Source organism: Takifugu flavidus, chromosome 21 (assembly GCF_003711565.1).
Source record: "Takifugu flavidus isolate HTHZ2018 chromosome 21, ASM371156v2, whole genome shotgun sequence".
Lineage (NCBI taxonomy): Eukaryota > Metazoa > Chordata > Actinopteri > Tetraodontiformes > Tetraodontidae > Takifugu > Takifugu flavidus.
The window spans coordinates 6,188,081-6,201,144 of record NC_079540.1 but is presented as its reverse complement, the minus strand read 5'-3'; the positions used below and the strand labels follow the sequence as shown (position 1 = coordinate 6,201,144).

General features: G+C 55.4%; 1 protein-coding gene and 1 long non-coding RNA gene across 4 annotated transcripts; both read right to left on the bottom strand.

Annotated features, from left to right (window-relative positions):
* Positions 1-722: 722 nt before the first annotated feature.
* On the bottom strand, positions 723-1,853 carry LOC130518074 (uncharacterized). The gene is made up of 2 exons (XR_008947923.1): positions 1,038-1,853; positions 723-860 (listed from the first exon to the last, which is right to left on the bottom strand). It is a non-coding gene; the product is annotated as an uncharacterized LOC130518074 (long non-coding RNA).
* A 5,804-nt stretch (positions 1,854-7,657) lies between these two features.
* On the bottom strand, positions 7,658-11,076 carry cited4a (Cbp/p300-interacting transactivator, with Glu/Asp-rich carboxy-terminal domain, 4a). 3 transcript variants are annotated; one of them, XM_057020401.1, is made up of 2 exons: positions 10,892-11,076; positions 7,658-9,729 (listed from the first exon to the last, which is right to left on the bottom strand). In XM_057020401.1, the coding sequence occupies exon 2, from the start codon at positions 9,712-9,714 to the stop codon at positions 9,037-9,039; it is 678 nt and encodes a 225-aa protein (XP_056876381.1). In that variant the 5' UTR covers positions 9,715-9,729; positions 10,892-11,076; the 3' UTR covers positions 7,658-9,036. The 3 variants fall into 3 exon arrangements, with proteins under 3 accessions (XP_056876381.1, XP_056876383.1, XP_056876380.1); XM_057020403.1 differs by having other exon boundaries at positions 7,658-9,721; positions 10,892-11,055; XM_057020400.1 differs by lacking the exon at positions 10,892-11,076 and adding an exon at positions 10,183-10,805.
* Between the last annotated feature and the right edge of the window lie 1,988 nt (positions 11,077-13,064).

The following is a 13,064-nucleotide window of genomic DNA, read 5'->3' as shown; positions in this document are numbered from 1 at the left end:
CAATGGACCCAGTTCAAATGAACTGGTGCTGTTACGTAATCTCCGGCTCTTCTGAGGATGAAGCAGCACATTCCCCCCGGGGGGGTCACCTGATGGGGTCCTCTGGGGTGACTGAAGCCGGGGGAGCCACCAGGGATGAATCTGGAGCAACAGTGACCTCCAGCGGCAGCGGCGGGTCATGACAGGCAGCGCTCTGATCCCACCCGGAGCCGCAGGACGGTCATCTGACCCCCCCGTGCGCCCACCCCAGGCTGCCACTGCTCGCGGGATTCATGTTTTATGGTGTAGAAATATCAGCCGTGCGGGAACGACTGCGTGAGGCAGAAAAATACCCAGTTTGTGTTGCGTGTTCTGCTTCACTTCCCCGGTAAATGAGCGGACGCTCGTGTGCTTCCGCTGTTTAGCCAGTAAATAGTGCGGAAAAGAGGGATGAACACGGAGAAATGGAGAAAGGAGGCTAAAGTCGGCGTGCGCAGAAGGCTCCGCGTGCGCAGGCCTGGATTAACCTGTAACAGGGACCCGGGGCAGAGTTGGGAACCAGTGAGGAACAGCAGGAGCATCACCAGTAGAACCAGTCCATCTGGACCTGGGACGCACTGCATCTTCCAGCCAGGCGTGCACGCGCACGTGATCCCCGTCACCGTCCGTGTTTTGATTCATCCACGCCTTCAGATTTGATTGATTGCAACTCTTTAAAAACCAAAAAACATAAACTTTCAGTCTTGAGTTTATTGTGCGTTTTAATCCGAAAGATCGAACCCAGAAACACAGTGATCCAGTTTCCGGTCCGGACTGGGAGGAGGAAGCTCATTGGCTCACGCGGCAGGTGTCTCGGGTCAGGTAACCCGTCACAGGTGACGCTGCCCCAACAATTAGGAGGAGAAGAGCAATACAAAAGGTTGGTTTTCATGTTGGTCCGGTCTCCCACTTTAACCAGTTTAACCGGTTTAAACATTTTCCCCCCGTTTTCCCGAGAAGTGGATTCGGTTATTTCATCCAGGAAGCTGCTGGTTTTGTCCTTCGATGTTTATTCTCACCTTTTTCTCAGCCAAGTCACCTAAAAAGACGGAAATTCTCTTCAATCTGGTTTCAGTTGAGCAGCTGCGGGTGCAGTTCCCGACGCTGCCAGCGGGGGGCAGTAGTGCACCGCCAGGGCGCGTCCTGTCTCCGGTTTAAACGAATGTGGAAGATGGAGGGATGGAACGGAGAGGTGGAGAGGGGGATGGGAGGAGAGCGGGATGCTGGCGGAGCCTCCAGGTGTCCTTCTGGGTCGCCAGATCTCCACCTTGCAGGAACGGAAATTGACAAACGCGATCTGTTTGTGGCGGTTGCGTCAAAAGTGGCGGGTTTGTGGCGGTTGCGCCACCCCAAACTCAACCCTTCCTCTTCCTCCTCCTCTTCTTCTTCTTCCTCTTTCGGACGTGACTCCAACCCTCCGGTTCTGCCACAAACATCTGGGCTGTATTTTCCCCAACTTCTTATCTCCTGTTTTATCTTTGCGGTCGACTGAGCCCAGACGCGACCACGCAGCAGCAGCTGCGCGTTAGCGGCTAAGCTACTCGGGGGCGGCTGACTAAGTCCTATTAGCATGCACAAGTGTCCCTCCTCCCTCACCGGCCTACACGAGGCGAGCGTCACGTTCTTGTGCCCTTGAAGGAGAAAAACCTCCACAGCAAACAAATGTAGAAGAGACGAATCGTGGATTAGTCGGCGGCTAACTTTAGCAATTAGCTCCAGTGGCCCCAGGGGAGGGGCCCATCAGGACTTCCTAAACAAACCTCGATTGCACCTCCTTCACTGCAAATGTTAGCTTTGCTAATGTTAGCTTTGAGTCGAGACAGGACATTTTTTGACTGACTCATGCTACGTGTAGCTTGTTGATGTAGCGGAGTGGCGGGTTAAACCTGTGACAGCTGGGGGGGTCTCTGGCAGCAGCTCCACAGGTTTCAGACAACTAAGATGCGTCTGTGAGGTGGCGTCTTGGCTAATATTGACTCGTCATCGCTCCAACATGCTAGCAGCAAAACCCTGAGGGCGACAGTGAGTCAGGCGGGCAAACGAGTCCCGTGTTTGCTGACGCCTTCACGAGGACTCGCGGTGGGTTCTGACCCCCAGCAACATTCAGGTGAATAAAGCTAAACGCATTAGCTGAAAATAGGCTAGCGCTGATCTGGACCGAGGTTAAAGAGGGAAACCAGCGCCGGAGACGTGAGGGATGTTCCTCTGGAATACTGTCAGGCTTGTTAGCGCGACCGCGGCGCTCCAATCAAATCAAGATGACAGAGCGACCTTGTAGCGGCGCACAGAGGGAATATTTTTAGCGGTCGTTCTCACGGGGATTCTCGCTTTTTCCCCCCCGTTTAATTCTTTCCTTTCGTTGATACCAGCGCTGCCAGGGTCCTTTAGCCGCTCGCTAAAGAGGCCTGGCGGGACGGCGCGGCCTCCGCCGAGGGAAGAGGCGTCACTTTCCTGACACGTCTGTATTTTCACGCCGTGTCGGAGAAAACTAGCGCTGAGACGAGTGCGTGACTCACTGGCGGCTAGCGCTCACACACAGAGAACTCTAGTTTAGCCACCAGGTGCTAATTGGAGGCAAGCAGGCTAGCCACCGAGCCGGAGCAACAGCGTCGATATCTGATCCAGCTTCACTCTCGTGTTGGATCCTAAACGTTGAAACTTTGTCGCCCGTAATCGTCAACGTCACCTACGTGGACAACGTGCTGGCTGTGGCGCCAACCAAAGCTAGCCGCGGCTAAATTCCAGGGCTAAAAAAGTCCTGACCACCATATTTTCAACGAGAATTTCTGTCCAACCGGTTCGAGATGGTGAGAAGTCGAACAGTGAAAGCGGCTTTAACAGGAGACGCCTCATGCGGACGTGCTAACGTGCTAGCTCCCTGTGGACTGTGATGTCGTAGGGTAACAGGAAGTTCCACAATGCTAGCGAGCTAAAGGAGTGCACCTTGCTACCTATCAAAGCCGTTGATTTCAACTATGAGCTGGTTTCCCTCCAGTGCACGTCTACTAGAGCCCGTGCACGTGAACAGGCTGGTGAGGTGAGCAGAAACCAGTTAGCCGCCAGCTAATCTGCAGCCCGATGAGGCAGAGTGAGCAAGAGGAGCCAGAGAGTCTTCAAGGACGAGGGGGGGGGGGCTGCTGACGCATGTAGGAGACGGTGGCGTCGGGAGGGGGAGGGGCCGCGTGGCTGCTGACGTCCGGACAGCCGTGCAAATCTGGAACCAAGGAGATGGACCCGGTCCAGAGCCCTGGACCCAGATAAGAGCCGGCGGCTCAGACGACAAGTTCCTCCTCCTCCACTTAGCTGGAGAGCGGCGTCTCCGCGGGGGGGTTGGACACGGATGAGAGGGCGGGGGGCAGCGTGGAGGGACGGAAGGGACGCGCGCTTCCTGGTTCCAAGAGAGACCCTTGGATCCAGGAACAGGGAGACCGGGACTGGACCCCATGGTGAAGGCTGATCACATGACGCAGCTCATGTGTTCACATGCAGAGCATCACGCTAGCCCCCACGGAGGGGAGAAATTAATGACAACAGCGAGCGCGGCTAAAGTTAGCGCGCGCTATCAGTGACGGTCAGAAAATGGAAACTTGGGGCTACGTTTTAAGCTAAACAGTTTGAACCACTTGTTGCTAGCATTCGCTGCTGGGGAGCGGCTGTTAGCATGAGAACGTGCGTGAACTCTGGAGCTCCTTTCTGCGTATTTGCTAGCGTAGAACCCAGCTCTCAACAGGTTAGCTGTCTGCAGACAGTTCTGCTCCAACAGAAGTCTTAAATAAATAATTTAAGATGTGATCATTCCTTTTAGCCCTGGGCGTTAGCATAGTCTTATTAATGTCTGAACTCGGTGCCATCTGTGGGAACGATAACGAGGAGAGCATGATGCCGCTAAACCACTGGAGCGGGTCTGTTAGCATCGCTGCAGACGTCACATATAGCTTGTGTACAACAGACCAAACAGTATTGATGATGCTAACACGCTAAGAGGAGAGCGGTGTGACGTGTCCCCGAGCTGCTGGTGATTCATAACAAATATTGACGCGACTAACGTACCATGCTAAAGCGCTTCCCAGTCTGTTTTCTCAACATCCAGTTTATCTTTAATGCCGCTCTTGATTCTCAATATCCTGTTTTCTGTTGTGACACGTTAGCAAATAAAGCAAATAAAGTTTTGGAGCTTTTGATGCTAACTCAAGTGTGCGACTTTATTCAGTCGTTCGCTAACTTAACCCACCTCCAACTCTCCAGTGCTGCCTGTGACTCAGAGTTTAAAGTCAAGCGCTAACAGTTAGCAAATACTCTGTGGTTTGGCTTAAAGGGCTGCTGTTCTCTGTAAATGGCACTGGCATTTCATTTGACCTTTCCCGTTAGCATTCGGCTAACCCCGGTGCACCCTGTCAACCACGTTGGGATGAGGAGAAGCAGCCGCTGCTCCGGACCTGCTGCTCGGAGCCGGACTTTACATTTTAGGCTTCGTTATCGTTAGCGTGCTAGCTTAATATCGTGATACTGAATGTCATCAAAAGATAAAACGGTCATCTTTGTACGGCTCTGGTTTTACTTTTCCAGATCCAGGTGAGCCACACGGATGTGGAACCTTGGCCCTGACCTGGGCCCTGACCTGGGCCTGTCCTGGGCCCTGACCTGGCCCTGACCTGGATCCTGACCTTGACCCTGACCTGGGCCCTGACCTGGGCCTTGTCCTGGGCCCTGACCTGGCCCTGACCTGGGCCCTGACCTGGACCCTGACCTGGGCCTTGTCCTGGGCCCTGACCTTAGCCCTGACCTGGGCCCTGACCTGGCCCTGACCTGGATCCTGTCCTGGGCCCTGACCTGGCCCTGACCTGGGCCCTGACCTGCGCCTTGTCCTGGGCCCTGACCTGGCCCTGACCTGGATCCTGACCTTGGCCCTGACCTGGGCCTTGACCTGGGCCCTGACCTGGCCCTGACCTGGATCCTGACCTTGGCCCTGACCTTGGCCCTGACCTGGGCCCTGACCTGGGCCCTGACCTGGGCCCTGACCTGGGCCCCCATCGGCTTGGTTCCTCCTCAGCCCTGAAGCACCGCCGGCTCTGCCGGTGAGTAATGAGGGCGCCGCTGAGACGGCTAACGCAGACGTGAGGGGAGCGTTGGCGTGCGTCACCGTTGCCTCGGGGTCGAGGGGGAAGAACGACACCCCCGACCGTTCCCGGGGAAACCGAGCCGATGACATCAGCATTGCGAAACAGCGCGGCGGCGCTGAGTAACGCCGTCTTTCGCTAACTCTGGAATCCGCGACGACATTTCTGAGTTTCCTGTCCGCTGGTTTCCCTGAACGTCACTCAGAGACTCCGGGCGGCGTGATGAGGGGCCGGGAGGCGTGGCCACACGGCGGGATTAGCATGCTGTCACAGAGGACGCGTGTTGTGAGCACAAGAAGAATTAGCGCCCTTCGTCTGTCACCACGGACCGTCCGGAGGGCGGAATCCTCCGGGGTCTTTCCTCTGCGATAAACATCAAAGCAGCGTCATCAAAACCTCAAAGCAAACACGTCTGGAAAGCCCACGAGACGTTTACTGACGCCTCCGCCCACGGGAGATTTGAGTTGATAGAAGAGCGCGTTCAGCTGGGGCAACGGTGGGTGGCAACGCAGCAGCAACGTCTGAATTTGGGCAACCGTCCCTTTAAGACTTCCCGCCGTAATAACACGTTAATTACACGTGTGTTTACGACACAAGCGATTAGCCGCGGAGCCGTGAGCCAGTCTGAGCCTGAAACCTGCTGAAGTCGCCTCTGTTGAGCAACAGAAACCAGACTTTAGCAGTTAGCCGCAGCTCAGCGCTGCTAGCCTGTCAGAGCAGGGATGTCCTGCTGTCACACAGGTGGGCGCGGCAGCCCCCCGCTAGCAAACACAACATCAAAGCGTTGCGTGCTGCTAGCGCGGCAGCCCCGTGCTAGCAAACACAACATCAAAGCATTGTGTGCTGCTAGCGCGGCAGCCCCGTGCTAGCAAACACAACATCAAAGCACTGTGTGCTGCTAGCACTAAAAGTGTGTGAAGTGTTTTACAAGACAACTGCCAAAGCAGTTTCTAAGCGTTAGCCTAGCTTAGCGTACAGATGATCGGTGAAATCATCGGTGATGCCGGCGGTGGATCATCGCGGCTCGCTAAGTGCTGCTAAAGTTGCTCGCTCGTCTCAGTCAGGAAATCCTTCGGAATGTCGAGGACAGTTTGCTGATAACGTAGACTAAACATTAGCATGGGGAAACGCTAACGTTCCCCTCTCGCCTCTTCTTTTGGTGATGAACACGTTGGACGTGGATCTCACTGGAATCGTTCCGCTAAAACTCGTGAGCAGCACTTAAACGTACCGAAAAATAGAGAGATAAACTGACATGCTAACGGCGGTGAAACGTGTTGCTTGCTAACCCGAAGCCCCTCTGAGGCAAAAGGCGGGAAAACAAAGCAAAACTGTCGGGTTTCTAAATCTTTGTGTCTTCATTTATACTGTCGGAGCTCCGTCATGTCACTTTCCATCGTGTATATTTGAGTTGCCGACTTTGCCGTTAGCTCGTGACGCCGCGGCGGCGTACGGAGGCTCGGCCAGGAACCAGCTTTCGGTTTCAAAAGAACCCTGCGAGCGCTGAAACGCGACCCGGCGCAGCTGGTTTGGGCGATACAAAGATCGGTTTGATGGATTAACAGCTGCCAAAACAGGGCGTCGCCATGGCGACGCACAGGATGCATCTGCGGGGCCCTCAACGGCAACACGTTGGGGCGCTTTCAGAGAGGAGCTACGGAGCTAAAGGTCGACCAGGTGGCTAATCTCTGCGATGCTAACGGTCAATCCAGGCCAACGTTACGCACAAAGCCTCCGTTACAGTGGCGACAGCGCGGTTCCGGACGTTCCCACCATAATCCGGACCAGCGTCTTCCGGTTCCAGAGGGTTCCTGGTCTGGACCTGAGGGCTTCTGGGCGTGCACGCGCGCCCGCCGCGCTACAGGAAGAGGCGCCGTGTGTCGGCTTCCTGTTTACGTTTCAGAGCAGATAAGCTGGTTCAGATCTGCGGAGCTCCAGCAGAGTCGTTAGCTAGCGTTAGCTTCCTCCTGCCCTTTAGCATCTTTAGCAGGAAGAGGAACGGACGGGGTTGGGGGGGGGGGGGGCTGTTATCCTGAAGGTCATCTTAGAGGTCATTGATCTGTTTTATCTGCTGGAAAAGCACCTGGGGGGACCCGAGGGCGCTTTGGTAGCGCTTATCTGAGGTCATCAGCGCATTTTCATTTAAAAGAAACAGCTCAAGGACGCGTAGCCGCCGCGGCTAACGCCATGTAGCCGCTATTTCAGGTCCCCTCAACGCGACTTCACTATACAGCTAATTAGAATTTTAATGAAGCTATTTATTTTTTCCCTCCACGCATCCCCGCGGCACCGGTCCGGTAACGGTCAGAACCGGGGGAGGTTCTGAGTGGCAAACGGGCCAAAACAAACACTCGGGACGCCCGTTTGTGCTGCGGTCATGTGGTTTCCTGGTTGGAACACGTCCGCCGTCGCTTCCTGACTAATCAGGCAACAACTCTGATTACGTAACGAAGTTTCTAACGAACTTTTAACGGCAAAAAGTCCCATTTTTAAACCGGGCGGAAGGAGAGACAACGGGAAACCAGCTTTAAATAAATATTTTATTTGAAAATAAATACATTTTCTCAAAATAGAATCAATAACATTACAAAAGCTTTTTTTGGGGGGAGGGGGGGTGTTGTCGGGGTATTGGGGTATTGGGGGGGCAAAAATGAATGAGTGTAATTTTGGAACCAGAGTACAATCTCACGTTTATAGACCAGCTTTGATTTCCCACCAACAGTTCAACTGTACATTCTCAGCTGCATTGTGGGAAAGTTGGGGGGGGGGGGGGCACGCTAGATCAAACAGTCCACTTAAAGCTACAGGCCTCGCACCTGTGTGGGGGGGGGGGGGGGGTCCATGGTCGCCAGACTCACATCAACACAGCGAAATTAGCCGATCCCGTCCAGAACAAAGTACCTTAAAAAGGTTCCAGGTGGGTTTGGGCTCTATTCTACAGTACAGCGATACGATGCTACGCTAACAGGTAGCATCGCTCAGAGGCCACGGTCGCGCTAAGGCCAGCAGGCTTCCTTTATTCCGGCCGTTTTCGCGCCGCGAAACCGGCGTTTTCCGACGATTTCGGGACGCTGGGAAACAGCAGCGCCGCTAGCTAATCTGCAGCTAAAGCGCTAGCTTCATCAATGGAACCATGAATAATGATGAAGCTAGGTGCTGCGGGGGACCCCCCCCCCACTAATACCCCCCTCCCCCACTAATACCCCCCCAGCACGTCGGAGGGGCAACAGCGTTTAAATGCCTCACTGCACTGACCACACAGACACAAATAACACAAATGCTAACTATTTTTTTGTCTTTTTTTTTTAAAACACTCTTGTTCTGGATGATCTCTACTCTGTGGTCCAGAACCAGAACCCTCTAAAGAACCCCAGAACCGACCACGTCCCGGTCGGCGGACACGTACTTCCCACTGTGGCGTTCTCCCGCTCCTCCTCACGGGACCGCGCCGCCTTTAGCATGAACCGAAGAACCAGCCTTCGGTCGGGGTGACGGGTCGGTTCTGGATGGCTCCGTCCTCGTTCCCAGAACCGCCGCTGATGAATGTGTGAGATGCTGCTGCTACAGAACACAGAATGTCACAGAACAGGTCCGGACACCACGTTCAGGGTTCATCCCAGAACCTCGGGGCCAGATGGGTACAGACAGAACCCGCTGCACCACGGTGGCCCGATCTGGCTTCAGATCAGTGGAACTCGGTGCGTTCTGGTCCAGTTCTCTGGTGGTTCTGAGGCCGAACCCACGCTGTGAACGACACCGACACAGAAACACCCAAACAGAAAAGAGAGATTGTCTCCTCTCGCTGTGCTACTGCGGCCCGTCAGCGGTCCTCCGGGGCGGTCCGGTCCCGGGGCGGTCCGGTCCCGGGGCGAGCCGGGCCGGGCTTCCCGAGCCGCCGTGCTCAGCAGCTCACCGTGCTCGGCTGCTGTTTGCACACAAAGTCCGACAGGAAGTCAAATTCGTTCTGTCCCAGGAAGAGTTCCGGCAGCTCCTGAACGCGGTCCAAACCGAACTCCAGCACCAGCGAGGTCAGAACCTCCTCGTCGATCAGGTCCATGTCCATGCCGTTCGGCCCAAACGGGCCGCCGATGTGCTGCATGCCCGCCAGCTGGTTGGGGCCGACCCGGTACTGCGCCCCGTTGGGCAGGTGGCCGGCGCCGGGCGGGCCCAGCGGGTGCCCGTGGTACTGAGTGTTGAGTTTCTGCAGGTGCATGCTGGCCATGAGCTGCTGGGACGTCAGGTTGCCATGGTGATACTGCTGCGGGTGCCCCCCGCCCTGCTGCTGCTGGGGGGGGTGCATGTGGTGGTGCTGCGGACCCTGGTTGTACATCATGGTGCCGGACATCATCTGGTGGTGGTGTCCGGCCATCTGGGCGCCGTTCATGGGCCCGGCCACGCCCCCGGGCCCGACCATGCCGGGCCGCTGCCGCATGGCCTCCATGTTCTGGGGGCTCCGGCCGTAGTGCATCACCTGACCACCGGGCAGGCCTCGCATGCCGGGCTGGCCGTTGTGCTGCGGGGGTGCGTTCATGCCCATCCTGAAGCCGTGGGTCATGGGCATCATCATGTGGTCCGCCATGGCCGACCTGTCGCCCTGGAGACACCAGAGGAGGTTAGCCCGGGTTAGCTTAGCATGGCCACGACAGCGTTATTGAAATACGCAACACTTCCGCCGGCCTCAAATTAGCATTAGCCTGACGGTTAGGTGGTCGGAAGAAAACTGGATTAAACGGCTAGCTGACGGCGGCTAACGTGGGTAGCCTGGAACGACAACAACGGTAGCAACAACAACAGTTTGTAGCATTTGGCGACACCTACTGGTGAGAACAGGAAGTCCAGAAAAGATGTTTTTAGGCATCAGAAATGACGAAAATGAGCCCTTTGTCCCTCTACTAGAAACATAACAGCCACAACGTACGGATGCTAACATGCTAACTGTGCTATACACTGTAAAAACAGACGGTTGGTGCTCCGTCAGTGTTGACCCATGATTAAAATTACACGCCTCGGATTTTTCACTTTAGCGTCACAAAAGGTGGAAGCTAACCAGCGCGATGTAGCCCCGTTGCATTGTGGGTAGGCTCCAGTTGAGGGGGGGGGGGGTCATTCCAGATCAGCTGGTGTCTGTGTGGTTCTGTGACACCTTAAACACACTTTAGCCCCCAACACGGTTCCTTTGTTCGCAACCTCGGAGTCACATCGGAGTCCAGAACCGAAAACCTTCCGCGGTGGACCAGCAGAGACCTGCAGGGACCAGCACCGGGTGTCAGCTGGGGGCAGCAGAGACCCCCGCAGCCCGCGGAGGAACACACACGCACACGCACGCACCGTCAGCCCCTCATCCTCAAATACACATGATCGCCAGGATCAGACCAGAACTGGTCCTGGTTGACTCCAACTGGGTTTGGGGCTCACAGGCGGGACTTTGCGGGTCCTGCGGGGTCCGTCCGCCTGTTTAACCTCCGGCACCAGCAGGATCAGAGATCCAGAGGTGATCCACGACTGCCGGCGGGGCTTTAAACCCGCTCAGAACTGACACAAACACACACCGAACCTCCAGCTGGGTTCACGGAACCCGCCACTTTGGACGAGCCTCGTGATCCCGCCTGGAAATACGCAAATCACCGCAAACGACGCGTTAAAATCACGCTTGGCGCGTCCGCGGCGCCGCGGGTCCGACCGACCTGTTTCCGAACCAGCCGCAGCAGAAGCGCAGAGTACCGGCGGTCCACCTGAGCAAGAACCCGGACACCTACCCGGTGTGTGAGCGTGGAGTCCGTGCGGGGGTCCGAACGGGCTGTGCGGGCTGTGCGGGCTCTGTTCTCCGGCTGATGCTGCGGCTACATGCAGCCCTGCGGCGGACTCGAACTCTGCGGCGACGCGGTGCAGGCGGAGGAGTTTGTTTTCTGGGTCAACTCCGGGATTATGTGCGTCTATAAAGCACCGAGCGGGAGGGGGAGGGGCGGGGAGGGGAGGGGGCGGAGCCTCCGTCCTCCCCGTCTCCTTTGTTGCCATTGGTTTCCCCCCCCCCCCCCCCCCCCCTCCGAATCACTGAGCAAAGAAACCTTCGGTAAGTGGCTCCACTGATCCGGCGGGGCAGCGCAGCTCCGGGTCCTGCTTCGTCCCCTCTACCGGGATCATGATCAGGAACTTCAGGATGGAGCTCGCGGGAACCAAACGGGAACCATTTTAACCAGCTGATCCGGAGCGACGAACTCAGATCATGACGTCGTTTATCCTCCCCCGCGGTTGGTGGCGCTGTAGCGTCGCCTGGTTCCGCCCTCAGGTCACATGAGCGCACCAGCCCCAGAATTCCATCTCCACCCACTTTACAGAAATTATGGGATGTTGACTAAAAGATAAAATGAGCGATCGTCTGATAAACATTAAAAAGCCACGTTTCTTACTTCCGTTAGCATCCGCGCCATCGACACACGTGACTCGTAGGTTCTGCTGGTCGACCCGCTACACCACAAAACAACCGATAGGTTACCGAGTACCGAGCCACAAAAAGGCGCCAGCACCGGAGAAAATGCTAATCTCTCGGTGCTTAGCACATAGCACGTACATTTCCAGGATTTAATGACTTTCAAAGACTTTTCAGGTAGTGTTCCACGATTTTAAGGGTGCTTGGAGCTGATGTTAGCCCAGAGTCTCTTCTGCTCTGGGGGAAAACCTCTTCCTGTTTAGCTTCTACAGCAGCCACTTTGGTTCCTTTGTGTGGTAAATCGCACCTGCCTGCTATACCGTGAATGCAATGCTAACGTCTCTCAAATCTGCAGCTCTGAAGCTAACAGAATATTTAGCTTCAGTATCTTCAGGCCTCACACTGCTCCTGCTCTGTTGAGCGTCGTCAAATGTTGTCGGACACGGCCGCGCGCGCTAATTCGACAGCTCCGTCTGACCTCTGCTTGTCTGAGGATTATGCGCCGGTCCAGCTGAAGAAGGGAACCAGCGACTCTGGGTCGCTGAGCGTTGCTCATGGGCTCTGCGTCCACATTAGCCTCCTGTTGTGCTACGTAGCGACCGCAGCTTCTATGCAAAAGAAGGAGTAATTGCCGTGATTTGTTTATGTGCAACTGTGGGAACAAAAGCCTCAGCTCAGGTTGACGTTGCATGTTAGCTTCTGTCTTTGCCCCCCCGCCCTCCACATGTCCAGGTTTCATATTACTCACAGCCTCTGGTGCCCGAGGCCCCGCGGCCCCCACCTCCGTCCCTCCTGTATGGTCTTATTCCAACGGGGGCTTTATGAATTGTCACTACGTGATTAATGCACTTGCCACAAAAGGCAATTATTGTTAGCAGAAGGGCAGAGCCGCACGCGAGGTAATCACAACAGACCGCCGCATTAGCCGCCGCCGCCGTCGCGCTCCTGAGGACAGGAGCGCAGCGAAAGCAGATCTGCAGAAAGGTCAGCTGAAGAAATTACCCATCAGGCTCGAGTCTTTACACCCAGCGTCCAGCAGACGTTGACGCAAAGCATTGGACCATGCTAGCATGTTTACAACCACCAGTCTGGTGATTGCATCTGACTGTTCTGAGCTGCTAGCTCCTAATTAGCCTGTGTGTTGCACATAACAGGCTTCAGGTCAGATAGAGCTATGCTAATGATAATTGATGGCCCCCTAGTGGTGGGCTGCAGTGCAGAATAAAGATAATGGCTTTAATGAGTTAGCTTGTTAACTGATTAGCTTCTTTTCTTCATAGCGACCAGGTGCTGGTGTTGTTTTCTAAGCAGATGGTTGCAATCTCTTCATTGGAACGTGATACTTGCTAGCTGCCTGCAACATTTTGTGCTCGCTACAGTGAAGTTAGCATATAGCATATGTGATAAATGGAAGCAGTCGTACACAAGTTGCGCTATGTGGGTTAAGGTACAGTTGGAAATATCCAGACTGGATACTCGTCCCAGGTCCACTTAGCATGAAA